The 15796-nt window shown below is 36.5% G+C and overlaps 1 protein-coding gene across 1 annotated transcript in view; it reads left to right on the top strand.

The window, feature by feature from the left end:
- Positions 1-745: 745 nt before the first annotated feature.
- Positions 746-15796, top strand: part of LOC140151074 (melatonin receptor type 1B-B-like) — a 37901-nt gene continuing 22850 nt past the window's right edge. The window contains exon 1 of the mRNA XM_072173274.1: positions 746-907. Coding sequence (XP_072029375.1) covers positions 778-907 — 130 coding nt within the window. The 5' untranslated portion in view covers positions 746-777. The remainder of the gene's footprint in view (positions 908-15796) is intronic.

A 15796-nucleotide genomic window follows, 5' to 3' on the forward strand; every position in this document is an offset into this window, starting at 1 on the left:
GGGCTTTCTGTATTGCTGCGCCTCCTCTGTGGAACAAACTGCCGGTTCACATTAAATCATCTTCATCTCTTGCACACTTCAAAAGTCAGCTCAAAACACATTTGTTCAAAATTGCTTTTAATGATTCATAAGAGCCTTTTGGTCTTTATTTATGATCCTGAGTTGCTTTTCGATTTGTAATTGTCTTTGCTCCCGAAGTTTGGTTCCCTGCATTTCGATACTGTATTTTTCTGTGTAACTATGTTGTATTTTTAAATGATTACTTAAGATTTACCTTGCACATATTGTTTATTTTTGGTTTGTTTCACTGTACTTGTGCTCGTTTCAATGTGCAATGTTGGCTTATTTTTAAGCAGTGTTTTGGTAAAGGTTTTAATCTTGTTCTTAATTGGGTTTTATAATGTGCATAGTTTTTCTAACCATGGTATTTTATATATTTGCTTTCCCTGTATAAATGTGTATGTTATTATCATAATTATTGTAAAGCGCTTTGAGATATTATATTGTAATGCGCTATATAAGAAATAAATAATAATTATTATTATTAAGCCATCTTCAAGTATCTTCAATTTCTACCAGTTTGTCTTGCGCATCCTTTGCCCAAGTAGCGCCTCTGTATGCTGTTAAATCATTCCGCCATCATCGTCTTTGCGTGAGTTAGCTACTCCCAATTCTGGTTACATTTATAAAACGAAAAATAAACAGCTTAGGCACTAGAACTTTACCAAAATGTCAAACACATCGGAAACATCCACTAGGTTTACCAATGATGAGGTGATGATATCGGAGGGAATCCAATCTACTCCCTTCTCACCATGGGCAGATGATTACGGCATCAATACATTTTTTCTTGTTTGTACTATTCTCATGCTTTTTGTTGGAACAGTTGGAAATATCTTGGTGATTGGTAAGTATTTGATTCTCTTTCGGTTTTATTTTAATTTCGAACCATTTTCGATAAGTAAAATCTGTACGTAAATGTTTTCAAGATTATCTAAAATAAACTGATTATTCATCAACACCCACAAAGCTAATCTGTAGAATAGGCTGCATTGGTTGGCTTTACGTACAAACAGACAATCCGAAGGTATAATTTTTAATGATATCAGGCCGTACACGACCCCACGTCATCATGAGTGTTGATAACGCGTAACACGCTTGTAGAGGTGCGAGTATGTATCGTGTTGTATGAGTAGACTTGTGCGTAACTAGCAGTACGCGCAACAGAATAAGTTGTAAACAAGTTTCGTTCATTTTATAATATTTAACTTATACAAAGTTTCTTGTCATTTGATTGGCCAACTACTATTTCTGCTATCAAAGTTTTCATAGTACAAATTCCAAGAAAAAACTCACGTTTTCCATACAGTTTCGGCAATCCTATCTGTTGCCTTTCTCAATGGTATATGCCAATAGATCCCTTGTTGGATGGTATGACGTCATCGGAAGATGATGACGCCCTCAGGATCAATTGGTCATAGACGTGACTCAGTTGGAAGGCCCCCTCATCGCCGTTCATTAGGCTCTCTTTCATGCTTGGTCGTGATTTCCTCCGGATCCAGATAGATTCCCTTATCCATCTGGTGTTTCTCGTGTCGTCCGTAGCTAGAATTTTTGGATTGTCCCAGTTAATAAGATGGTTTTCTTTACTGGCATGTTCAGCAATTGAGGATTTCATTTCAATTGACTGCGAATCTTTCCGAGTAGCCCTGGTATAATTTTGGGCCATCATTTTTTCCGATTCAACTCTGTGCTCTTTTTTCGAGTACCGAACCGGCGACCCGTTTCGCCTACATACATTTTTGGGCAATTATGACAAGGGATTTCATAAATGACGCCGGTTTTGTCGTCCATGTCTACCTTGTCCTTCGGATGTACTAAGAGCCGCCTTAAACTGGTATGTGGTTTAACAGAAGACGCGATGTTGTGGGTGCGTAAAATTCGCTGAACACTTTCAGTTACCCCCTCAATATAAGGGAGCGTAACCATTGCCCTAGTTTTGTCCTCAATTGATTTGCTAGCGGTCTTTTTCTTAGGTTGTTCTTTTTCCTTCTTAACCGTATCAATGGCCCAATTAGGGTAGCCACAATTGTTAAGAGCTTTCTGTATGTGGTCTTCTTCTATTTTCTTGTCCTCCTGTTCTGTTACAATTTTATCTTTTCTGTCCAACAAAGTTCTCACAACTCCTAGTTTATGATGTAATGGGTGGGCGGAATTGAAATTCAGATACTGATCTGTGTGCGTCGCTTTTCTATAGACCAGAAGTTTGACACTACCATCTGGTTTACGCACTATGAGCGTGTCCAAAAATGGTATTGACCCGCTTTCCTCCGTTTCATAAGTGAATTTTAGGTTGCCCGTATCATCCACTTTATTCAAATGCTCGGTTAACTGAAGTTGAGTGTCTTTCTTGACAATTTCTAAAATGTCGTCAACATATCTTTTGAACAGTCTCGGTTTACAATTAAGAGGAGCCGTTACTAACGCTATCTGTTCTAAGTGTTCCATGACAATGTTAGCAATAATCGGGGAAACTGGGCTGCCCATAGCCGCTCCAAATTTTTGACTGTATAACTGACCCCGATATGTCATATAAGTGGTTGTAAGAATGAACTCGAGCAAATTCATAATGTCATCAACTGAGAGGATAGTGCGAGACGCAAGGGTTTTATCATCAGTTAATCTCTGCCTCACAATTTCAAGCGCTTTGGGGATGGGCACATTAGTAAATAGCGATACCACATCATGCGATACGAACACTTCATCTTCCTCAATGTAAATACCATTCAACAAGGGATCTATTGGCATATACCATTGAGAAAGGCAACAGATAGGATTGCCGAAACTGTATGGAAAACGTGAGTTTTTTCTTGGAATTTGTACTATGAAAACTTTGATATCTGATATCTGATAACTGTATTCCTGATGAATCTTTTCAATACTATTTCTGCTATTTTTAGCGGCCAGCTGCAAAATGACTATTGCACTCCGCGTTCGTGCAATATTTTTTTTATATATACCTCATATATAGATTCCTCTGATCTGATTGGTTAAAAGTGGAGTCATTAAAATAGCTGTGCCCCCTTTTTCTATCAAGATGACGTCATAAGCAACAGCTGTGCCCCGGGCATAGATTCAAATGTGCCCGCTAAATAATTGGATATTCGCAACCCCGAATACACAGATCGCTCGTATACATTACGCACCCACTATACGGCCGGCGTTGATTACAGTGTTGTAAAAGAGACTATGGCGGTCACAGTTCGCGATGAATTTGACCTCTCCTTGCAGACGACGACCTTTCACCGCCGTAGTGAGTGCAGCAGTGATTTGTTTACAAGCTATTTACATGTCAAGGATTTATACCTGCCAAATGTCACTTTTTAGACAAATTACTACGACCTGAAGACTTGGCATTGTGTGACGTTAGCACAGAAACGGTAGGGTTTTAGATATGTTATCGGTAGATGTCGGTCCAAATTCTGCACCCTTGCTCTTGCATGCACTGTGCATTGAAGGCCTATGCAGTTAAAAGCTTGTAGGCTTTGTCAGCTCAGGAAATCTGTTAACCAATCAAATGAGAAGAATCTATATTATTCGGTATATAAAACAAATATTGACTGAATATTAAAATATTCGGGGCACAGTTTAAAATTATAGGCCCTCGGTGATGTAAAAACCATGACTATGCCCTCAGCTTCGCTTCGGGCAAAGTCATGGTTTTGACATCACCTCGGGCCTTTAATTTTAACTGTGCCCCTCATAGCAGTCAATATTTGTATATTATATACCTCATCTAAAGATTCCCGTCATCTGTTTTGACTATGCCCGCAAAAGTAACTATTACGCACGCGTTAATATATTAATTTCTCTTCCCAAAATCGATGCTTTTAACCAACCAGATGACAAGAATCTTAAGATTTGGTACATAAAAACAAATATTGACTGCTTTTTATTCGGGGAATGGTTAAATTATAGGCCCGCGGTGATCTCAAAACCATGACTATGCCCCTCGGCTATGCCTCTGGGCATAGTCATGGTTTTGAGATCACCTTGGGCCTATAATTTTAACCATGCCCCTCATAGCAGTCAATATTTGTATATCATTGCACGGACGCGGAGCTACCATAGTCACGCTGCCAGACGCGCGAGCTAATAACGCGAGGTTTCCACCACGACTCGCCAATTATAGGTGCGGGCGTTGCTTCTAAAATAAATATGAATTTGGATATCTTTTAATTTATTTTGTTTTCCTGGTGATTTACAAAATTAAGTGGAAGCAAGGGAACTTATTTATAAGTTAGGCTATATAAAACAAAAATTGAATGTTCTTATTCATTCAATGGAAAGAATGTTTCAGTCGTTGAATATGAACTGTTCCATTGAACTCGGCAAAGCCTCTTTGAATGGAACAGTCCATATTTCACCTCATGAAAATATTCTTACCATTGAACTCATAAAGATTCAATATTTGTATATTAAGAGGATTTTTTATGACGCTAACTTATTTTTGCTTAAAAAATAGTTTACAGTTATTAATATAATATTTAACTGACTAAGAACGAGAATAAACGATACCTATGATAGACGATAGGCAGGTCCAATATTTTTATCGTAGTGTCGGCATCCACTTTTCAAAATATTGGACTGGCCTATCACACGGGACAGGATAGTAAAAATAAAAATTCCTATCGTTTATTCTCTAAATAGCCTTCGAAAACTTCTCTTAAAGGCCCACATAAAAATAATAGATGTGGACATAAGAGTATAAACCAGTAGATACCAGTTGTGGTCCTACTAATTCAGGCATATTAGATGACCTAGGGGAAAGTTAGTCCATATTTGCAAGACTATCCATGCCTTCAAGGTGAAATAAACCTACTCATGTTACCGTCTAGCCATGGCCTGGCTTGCTGTCTGATCTTACCCAGGGAAAGATGACATTCCAATATTCCCCTTTAATCATTTAGGGTTTTCGATAAGGTTGGATGTTATGTTTATGATCTGAAATGGCTCCGACGCGACTTTTTAAATATATTTTACACTGTCTCTTTGTAGTGGTTGGGTTCGTATGAGCGTTTGGGATAGGAATTATACGTTGTATTTATAAATGCTAGCAATAGATTCAAGCATGCATAAACTTATCATACATGTATATAAAGATTCAATTAGGTTCTTTATTACAGCTATATTCCCTGCTTACACAAAACGATTTTGACATTATTCGCAAAAGGTTAGAAAAGGTTGCCAGAAAACGATAAAGTGTCGAATTAAGGGTATATATAGGGTATGAAACATTTTTATAACATTCAAAAACATGTTTTGATAACTTACTGCAAATATTCTAAAATATTGTTATTTAAATGTCGACACAATATCTCTTTAGTGTGTTTTCAAACAAAACGTTTTCATGACCTTTGTATAATCCGAATATGTTATTAAAACTTTTTTACCACTGACCAAAACCCAAAATATAACCTGTTTAAAATGTTTTAAAAACTATTGCGCAAGGAAAATTTACAAAGATAAATCTTAAAATGTACACCCAAAAGCAAAGTGGGTTATCACTGTGCGTACTGCCACAAATTACACTTTGATAATTAAAAATGGGTGCATATTACATGGAGGAACGACCTGGTTGGGTTAGTCAAATAATTAAATACTTTATCCACGTTTTATCGTTGCATATTTAACACACCATAATCAATACTGTTCACCTACCTTTTTTGCATTAACGTTTTGTGGTACTATTATAGATAGAGAATTTTTTTATCAAATAATCGTGTTTCTACTTGACATATAGCCTAATGTGTAGCTATTGATAATATTTATGGATAGAACAACGCGATGTGTCAGAAAGTGTGTCAAGCCAATCAATGTGAAACATCGGAAACATGATTGTTATAGTGCATCTGAAAGGGGAAGATTTACAGATTATTAATTTTCTATTGCCATTTGTATGGCCTTAAGGTTAGACGAGGTATTGTTGGTCGAAGCAGCCAAAAAAATTCAATTTTCATTATCTAAATCAATAAATAATGGAAAAATAATAACAATTTGAAGTTTTGCAAAAGTTCATTCTACAAATCATATACTTTGAAAACTTGCTTGATTTATTGTTGTTAATGAGTTATCTACGTTTAACAAAAGTGTTGTTGTTTCAGCCCTCTTTACAACATATCTCAAGAACCACAGGACCTACAAAAGTACGAGGGGCGGTCAATAAGTTCGTATAGAACAAGGTACTTGAAAGAGGACTAGCTAAATTCTTACTATCTCACTCTTGAACTTGGTCACTGCATACCTTTATGCGCCCGTCGCAATTTTTCTTGAAACCTTCTATGTCAATAAAATCCAGGTGCTTCCACTGAATGGACTCATAATTCCAGTGATTAATGTATTTCTTATCACCTTTGTCCCCATTTTAAGTGTATAGAGGGTATGGACCTGATTATGTCAACTGATATCAATTTTGTGCATGAAGATTCTGGGACTTCCATGTAGAAGACGCCCTGGAATACCCAAATGTTAATGGTTTTATGTTGAAGACACTTTCATCAGAGATATCATATTTTGTGACTATCTCATCTTTCTTGTTTAGTTCTGTATTTATTATCAATGCCACCTTACCAGCATGTATATCATTAGTGGCGACGTCAGCAAGTCTTTTGGACCTTGGATGATCTTCAAGGACGCTCATTCCATCCTTGAACTCTTAGGACCATTTCGTTGCTGTTGAATATCAAGGACTTCATTACCATTTACAGCAACTGCACATTGTTAAATTTCATTTGAGTTTTCATCACCATCGGGAAAAATTTCCATGATGACCCTGTGTTCATTTCTGGTAGTACCTGTGAATTCATTGAGGTAGGCTACTTCTGAAGAGTCCATAAACAGTGATGCAAATATCTAATATTTTTGCCGTAATGTTTTGAAGGAACAAGTTTTTAAATAATTACCCTTTGACAATATTTGTACCGTGTCCAAATATCTGCAAATATATTGCATCTTAAAGAGAGAGATAAAGAGAAGAAATTATATGATAAAGATGAATAAATTAGTCGCATACCATCACCATGGAAACAAACAAACAAAGCGACCCATCTGTAGGGGTTTATATGATCATATCTACATGTTTTGGTATTTTTTCAAGATATAACACGCATTCGTTCTCAGGAATGCTTTTGTGAGAATTACAACAAAATGAAAATCTTCTTTTGAGCATTGTGGCCATCTGAACACACCACAAAAAGGGAATTTCCCTCCCTCATTACAAGATCATTACTCAAAATATATGCAGCAAATTGTAAAACTGAAATGGCAACAGGAAATAATACAGATTATTTCAAATGAAAATGTTGATACCTCCTTTGTCTGGATAGCTTCAAATTTGTAACCAGGGTGCTTTTGCACGCTTTGCGCACACTGCTGGTCCATCAAATACCAGTCGTCACCTTCATTTTGAGCTGAAATAGTCTGAAATTGAAATTGTCCCAATTGAATCGGCACAAATTATGCTCGTCCTCTCCTCTATAATTTGGTTCACCTCATGTTTGGTAGTGAGGTGAATGTCCTTTCGCGGTTGCGCCGCAAGCGTGCCGACAAATCGCCCATGTGCGTGTACACCCTGGGCGTTTAACTTTACGCGCGCGATTCAACATTGCGGCAAGCGAAATACGCACGTACGTCAATACCGAACTTGAGTTGAACCAAAATATAAATGTTAATGCTTCAACATCTTATTATGTTCCGGTTTGAAGCCAGAATCATCACAAGTGTACAAATTTTTAAACCCATTGTAAAGAGCACACCGCTAAATCAACGCGCCATTCGTGTAACCCTGGTGATTAATAATACAAAAACTGTTTTGAGGTATTTGGGGCTGCTCTTTGGACTACCAACCAGAGAGAGTGGCCTGTTATTGCTTAAATAAAAGTGTAAAGCCTATACACCAATCCGAGAAGCGTTTACTGTATTTGGCCCTCTATTGACGGCAACACAGATGTACCAGAGCGGGAGATTTAATTCGTAATTCAATACTCATGATTGTGTATTGAATATCACTGTTGTGTACAATTCCCGGGTACAATTCTGTATAGCACACAATAAATAATGGATGGAACCCCGACCTCGGGACACCGCAGTTTTACATCGGGGACACCGCAGTAATGGCGAAGTCGGATAGGTGTATAGACCCTTTTCCCTCTTTCCCATCATGCACGATTCCAGGGGGGTATAAGTGTCGCAAAATACTTCATCTCCCCGGGGGAGTACAGAGTTATGTTCATTACATTCTGGAATACGGACATTTCGGCTGGTGCCTTTACCAAAAAAAGGAATCCCCGAAAATAACGATAATGGCGCACGATCCACTAATACCTTTTTTTTTTTTTGGGGGGGCAAAACAACATTTCTATGCCTTAGAGACATGGTGTCGTCGCCAAAAAAAGTTTCCTGTTATTGAAACCCAACTTTGTATACATTTTATAGACCTAATGGCGAAAAACTAATGATTTTGTCGGCTTTCCGTTTCACTTTTTTCGGAGATGAAAATAAAATGTAAACAAATCTCTTACACAGATGTTCTGCATCGCTCCGTAACTGTATCACTCGTGTATTCAATAATTGCATAATTAGTAACATCGATGGCCTTTACGATTATCCGCATATATGGAATCAGTATGCCCATATTAAGACAAAGCAATTGCAAAGGCCTGGCAAAGACCATCGGATGCACACTATCTGAGGTTGACGAACTACGTCATACCCCCTGGAATAGTGCATTGTGGGATAGAGGGAAAAAGGTCAATGCATGAATTTGAATCGCCATTGCCAAAGTTGCATTTGCACAATTATCGAGAAAATCGGTCCGCGAATTAAAGAGTGGGCAGAAACCAGAAACAGGTTTCCAGCCTTGAGTTGAAGCCAAAAACAGTGAAGGCGTTGTTTACGGGCTTGTACCGGAAAAACGAGATGAAACCGGCACAAAATAGGCTTGCACCTCTAAATTTAATACTTCCGCCACCTCTGCTTGCCAACGTGCAGTGACTTTTTTTGCCTAAAATAGCCCCTGCCCAGTCCATACCTCATCCCGCTATTTTAGTTATGAAAATACTTGTTTCTGTATTCTACTGTGTCAAATATTAACGTTTTATTAACGTTTAACCGCTCGTTTTAACGTTTTATTAACGTTTAACGCTATTCAGGATATCTTAAACTGCTGTATATGATCAGTTTAAGATCATTTGTAGACTGACTATACGGCAGTTAAGTAGGGAGACCACGATGTGTAGCTAAATGGAAACTACCCTGCCGTTGTCTTCCTTTTTGCCAATTTATATGTGAAAAAATACGTAATGAAAATTTGATTGACTTATTGCTCACTAAATTTGTTTATGCTTTTACATGGATTACTGATTTTAAAAGCGTTCAATATTCTTATCCGTCTTCTAGTAAGCGCATTATATTCTAGCAATCGATAGGTAATGAAGGTAAGAAAATATTGACGCAATAATAATGGCGGCAATAATTGTTAACCGTCAAGCAAAATTTTAAATATGTGGACAAACTCAAAAAAATAGAAATCCTTGATTCTTTTAGCATGGAAAGGGTTTAGGGGGGACATTTTAAAAATGACATTAACAAAGTTGCATTTGGCCTGTTGGCATGGTAACGGACAAAACAAATATTAGTCGAAAATGACCAAAATTTACAATTTTCATTTTTGAAAAAGGGCAAAGTTTGGTCGAATGCCACAAATATATAAGATGTGATATAATTTTTTAATTTTTTTCTTCAAATAGGGGCATGCTTTGGTAGTCCTTGCAAATAAAAAAAGAGCTTGTCACTCTTTTAAAAGATCCTTTAATTTTAAGTAGAAAAAACACATTTTGGGCCAAAATTGTAAATGTCATTTTTTACCCCAACATTGAAGGGGTGTAACTGTAAAGAAGAAGTTGATATTTTGTAATTGTATGGTGGCATAGCTAGAGTGAACCCTTGCTGACAGATATATAGTTTCAAAAAATTGGGGTCTCAACTTCTAAAGAAGTTCTGGCTTTTTAAAAGTACCAAGTTTTTGAAAAAAATGTGTATTTTTAAGGGGAATTTATGGCAAAAAAGACAAGTTTCGCTTAAAAGGATTGTGTTTAAATAACCGTAATGAAATAATTATTGAATATATTTCTATTGATGAAAAGATTAAGTGACTTCTTAAATTTGAGTCTCAGTTTTAAATGGTACAAACAAGCTTATATTATACATACAGGCCTTTTAAGCATGTTAAGCAGATTAGTCAGATCGCAGCGCTATTCAAATACAGATAGAGGGCAGCGCTTGGAAGACAGGTTGCTTTTAGCATCAGACAGCTAGCTACCCAGTACAAACAACAAAGTTCACCAACTTTACGAGAACACCAATCAGGGGCTGTGCAATAATGATAAGCCCTGTAGGAAGGGTAAATATGGGGGGGGGGTATCCAAGAATTTTTGGCAACCCCAAAAAGGGGGGGGGGGGAGCAATGTTTGGCAGGTCAAATGAACCTATACCATGGTTCCTAGCCGTCGCAGAGGAGCTCACAGGGTAGTGTCAATATACCGGTAAAAGACATATCTGATTTGCCCAGGTTTTTGTAAGTTTGCCACTGCTTTTAGCATCAGACAGCTACAATGCTAGACAAAATAGGTTGGAATGAAAAATAGAATGTGCACCTTGTAATGGCCATATTTTCGTTATTTCTAGAGTGATAAAATGGCACTTTCTTGAGTGTCAAGTCTAAACATTACCCTCACCCCAATACCTCCCCTGCCCCACCAATCAATGTTGGGTACTACTGAGCGCACATGAACAAAATGTCAGGATTCAACATTGATCGGGGGAACGGGGCTCATTTGCAATACCGTACTAATTTCATTCCAACCCTTTTGTCCAGGGTTGTCTCTAAGGCTACCTGAAATTACATAATGACACATGTTTTATAGCTATAGTTTTTTATTCTTTGTCCGATTTACATGAAAATTTACATCAAAATAAAAAAAATAATTGTCTTTTCCTCAATGACAAAACCAAAATTGTTTTAGTGTCACTAGTGTAAGGGAGCGGTCAATTTATGTACATGCAGCCTTTAATTTGAAGTTCATGCAATTCAACTAAAGTAGCTCATATAACGTCATATATTGCATTATAAGTGTTGTACGTCCAAGAAATGTTCATTTTACCCTTTACATGTAAATGAAATATCATAAATGTAATTCATGAAAGTATACTCTTAGAAACAGAACATGAAAAACTGAAATAGATGTTTTTTGAAGTTAAAAAATATACAAAATACATAGAAAATCATTATTTCGTCTTCAGTAGATAGTTAACATGTGTAGTATATTTTACAGGTTTTATAGCTATATTGTTCTTATTGTAAGTCTGTAGAAAGGAAAATTAAAATCAAATGTTCAGTACAAAAACGAAGCATTTAATTTAATTTTTATTCATAGGCAAAAGCAAATTAAAACAAAAGAAATTTAAAAAATGCCGGGAATTGAACCCAAGCCCTTCCGTTAACTGCCAGTCGCCTTATCCACTGAGCTATTGAGGCGTTGTAATTCTACGTGCACTTTTGTACTAGAGATTCTTTATAAATGAATAAAAAGTGTTTTAAACTAATCCACTTGTTTTATGCAACAATAATTGGCTTATTGAATAGAGAACCACGGTATTCAGACCTTTTCTTCACAAATTAGATTCCAAAACTTGACATAAATAGAAAAATGCACGGTATGCAAGCCTGTAAACAGTATAGGGACATAGTATTAAAATCTTTATTGTGTCTGCATACCGTAAAACTCATACATTGATATGGTCTAAATTATCGCAAACAAATCGAGTTACATTAAATAGCTCCATTGGTAGAGCGCGTACCTGTTAAACGAGCAGATTTGACAGCGCGGGTTCGAATCCTGCATGGTCCATTTTTATTTTGATCCCGATATTTTATTTTTCCTTAGTATTTAATTATACCGAATAAATAATGTTTTACAAGTTTGTAGACTTATTTTTTTGGCATTTAAAGTGATCAATTGTGTTTCTAAACAGGGCCAAAAATAGGATATTAGGAATTTTAGTGAATAGTCCCTAAATATGACGGATTAGCTATTGTTACTTTTTGTGGTAAAGGATAATGATAAGAGCTGCTTAGCCTCCAAATTGCAGGTCCATATCTTATTTACTTTTTTATTTTATGGCCAAAAACCAAAATTAGATGATTTTTTTTCAACTTTTCAAATACAATGCTAGACAAAATAGGTTGGAATGAAAAATAGAATGTGCACCTTGTAATGGCCATATTTTCGTTATTTCTAGAGTGATAAAATGGCACTTTCTTGAGTGTCAAGTCTAAACATTACCCTCTCCCCCAATACCTCCCCCTGCCCCACCAATCAATGTTGGGTACTACTGAGCGCACATGAACAAAATGTCAGGATTCAACATTGATCGGGGGGGAACGGGGGCTCATTTGCAATACCGTACTAATTTCATTCCAACCCTTTTGTCCAGGGTTGTCTCTAAGGCTACCCGAAATTACATAATGACACATGTTTTATAGCTATAGTTTTTTTATTCTTTGTCCGATTTACATGAAAATTTACATCAAAATAAAAAAAATAATTGTCTTTTCCTCAATGACAAAACCAAAATTGTTTTAGTGTCACTAGTGTAAGGGAGCGGTCAATTTATGTACATGCAGCCTTTAATTTGAAGTTCATGCAATTCAACTAAAGTAGCTCATATAACGTCATATATTGCATTATAAGTGTTGTACGTCCAAGAAATGTTCATTTTACCCTTTACATGTAAATGAAATATCATAAATGTAATTCATGAAAGTATACTCTTAGAAACAGAACATGAAAAACTGAAATAGATGTTTTTTGAAGTTAAAAAATATACAAAATACATAGAAAATCATTATTTCGTCTTCAGTAGATAGTTAACATGTGTAGTATATTTTACAGGTTTTATAGCTATATTGTTCTTATTGTAAGTCTGTAGAAAGGAAAATTAAAATCAAATGTTCAGTACAAAAACGAAGCATTTAATTTAATTTTTATTCATAGGCAAAAGCAAATTAAAACAAAAGAAATTTTAAAAATGCCGGGAATTGAACCCAAGCCCTTCCGTTAACTGCCAGTCGCCTTATCCACTGAGCTATTGAGGCGTTGTAATTCTACGTGCACTTTTGTACTAGAGATTCTTTATAAATGAATAAAAAGTGTTTTAAACTAATCCACTTGTTTTATGCAACAATAATTGGCTTATTGAATAGAGAACCACGGTATTCAGACCTTTTCTTCACAAATTAGATTCCAAAACTTGACATAAATAGAAAAATGCACGGTATGCAAGCCTGTAAACAGTATAGGGACATAGTATTAAAATCTTATTGTGTGTCTGCATACCGTAAAACTCATACATTGATATGGTCTAAATTATCGCAAACAAATCGAGTTACATTAAATAGCTCCATTGGTAGAGCGCGTACCTGTTAAACGAGCAGATTTGACAGCGCGGGTTCGAATCCTGCATGGTCCATTTTTTATTTTGATCCCGATATTTTATTTTTCCTTAGTATTTAATTATACCGAATAAATAATGTTTTACAAGTTTGTAGACTTATTTTTTTGGCATTTAAAGTGATCAATTGTGTTTCTAAACAGGGCCAAAAATAGGATATTAGGAATTTTAGTGAATAGTCCCTAAATATGACGGATTAGCTATTGTTACTTTTTGTGGTAAAGGATAATGATAAGAGCTGCTTAGCCTCCAAATTGCAGGTCCATATCTTATTTACTTTTTATTTTATAAAAAAAAAACCAAAATTAGATGATTTTTTTTTTTCTTTTCAAATACAATGCTAGACAAAATAGGTTGGAATGAAAAATAGAATGTGCACCTTGTAATGGCCATATTTTCGTTATTTCTAGAGTGATAAAATGGCACTTTCTTGAGTGTCAAGTCTAAACATTACCCTCACCCCAATACCTCCCCTGCCCCACCAATCAATGTTGGGTACTACTGAGCGCACATGAACAAAATGTCAGGATTCAACATTGATCGGGGGGAACGGGGCTCATTTGCAATACCGTACTAATTTCATTCCAACCCTTTTGTCCAGGGTTGTAGATACCCGGTACAAACAACAGAGTTCACCAGCTCTACGAGAACACCAATCAGGGGCTGTGCAATAATGATTTGCCCAGGTTTTTGTTTGCCACTGCAAGCTAGGTGGTGGCAATGGACATTGGAGCACATTTACGGGGCAGACTATACTACAGACACGCTCTGATAAGGGCAGAAATGTTCAAATATGCCAAATTCTTTGCTCACTACGCTTGCGTTATACATGTATATTTAGACCATTATTATAAGGTTTGCAAATTGGGAACTCAAACATATGTCATGTGCGGGGGGGCAAAGATTTGTTGGCAGGCCGGAAGGGGCAAGCAATTCTGTTTGGCACGCCGTTTGGAAGTTTTAAGCTTAGCCCTCAACATCAGGAAGCATGTAAAGTTTCATCTCCAGCAGATGGATCTTCAGGGAATTCAACATCAGAAAATGTTAACCACGAAACATTTGAAAATCATCAACATCATGAACTATGTGCTGCTTTTAACATCAGGCAGCTACTACATTGCGTTTCACTACCTGGAGAGAATTGATCAAAAATTGAATTCCCTCCTGAGGTTGGTACATGTCAATGAGTTGACCAGATCACAAGGATATCATATAGCTATTGGCAGTATATATAACACAAATGGTCAACGAGTTACATAAAAATGACCTTGTGTGGTATTTAGTTCCGAGGAAGTGAGTTTTGCCTGAGGCAATTTGTGGTTAAATCTTGATCCCTCACTACAAGAGTTATTACCGTCGATTTGTTTGAAAAAGGAGGTGAGAAATGATCAAACCTCTCCAGGTAACAAAACGTAATGTAGTACTAACCCAGTACAATCAACAGTGTTCACCAATTCTACGAGAACACCAATCAGCAATAGGAAGTATGTGAAGCTTTATCTTCAGTAGATGAATCTACTAGCTACGGTGGATTCAAGAGGTATTGCAAACGCTATTCAGTTACCCAAGGAAACATGTACATCGACATACATAAAGCATTGACGCTAGTAGCTCACATTCAGTCAGGAAAATATGACAAAATTACAAACATCAAAATTAAAAAGCCTTCCAGCCAAGATAAGAGGAAATACAAACGGACAGCAATGCATTCTTTCTGAATCAGAGATATGATTAGGTCATGAATTGGCCCTAAAGGTTATATTCCACTAATAGGCCTGGGCGATACATGGAAATACGACGAGTAACTATTTGTTTGCATGGCATCTGAAAAGACTGCTTTAAAATCGCTGAAATTGACCAAGTAATATAGCCAAAAAAGTACTTTATAGGGTTTGATTATATGACATTTTTGTTGTAATAGTACCAAAATTCATGCGCACGGCTACGGTTTTTAGTAAATATTCGCCCTACCATATTGTAACTTTCAGCTTCGAGTGCGCACTGCCATTTTTGAGGTGTTTACGGTTCAGTGCGTTAAAACAAGAAAAGTCTAAGGTCAACCTATGTTGAGTTTTTGATCATTTGGCATCTAAATCATATAGTTTCACCTGATATTAGTGGCATTTAACTGTGAGAGTTCTGAATATGAGAAACGTCCACCCGAAATTAGCCATTTTGCCATTGAACCCCGTGTAATACATAATTAGTGGTATTTAACCTATAGTCA

Source organism: Amphiura filiformis, chromosome 4 (genome assembly GCF_039555335.1).
Source record: "Amphiura filiformis chromosome 4, Afil_fr2py, whole genome shotgun sequence".
In the NCBI taxonomy this organism is placed as follows: domain Eukaryota; kingdom Metazoa; phylum Echinodermata; class Ophiuroidea; order Amphilepidida; family Amphiuridae; genus Amphiura; species Amphiura filiformis.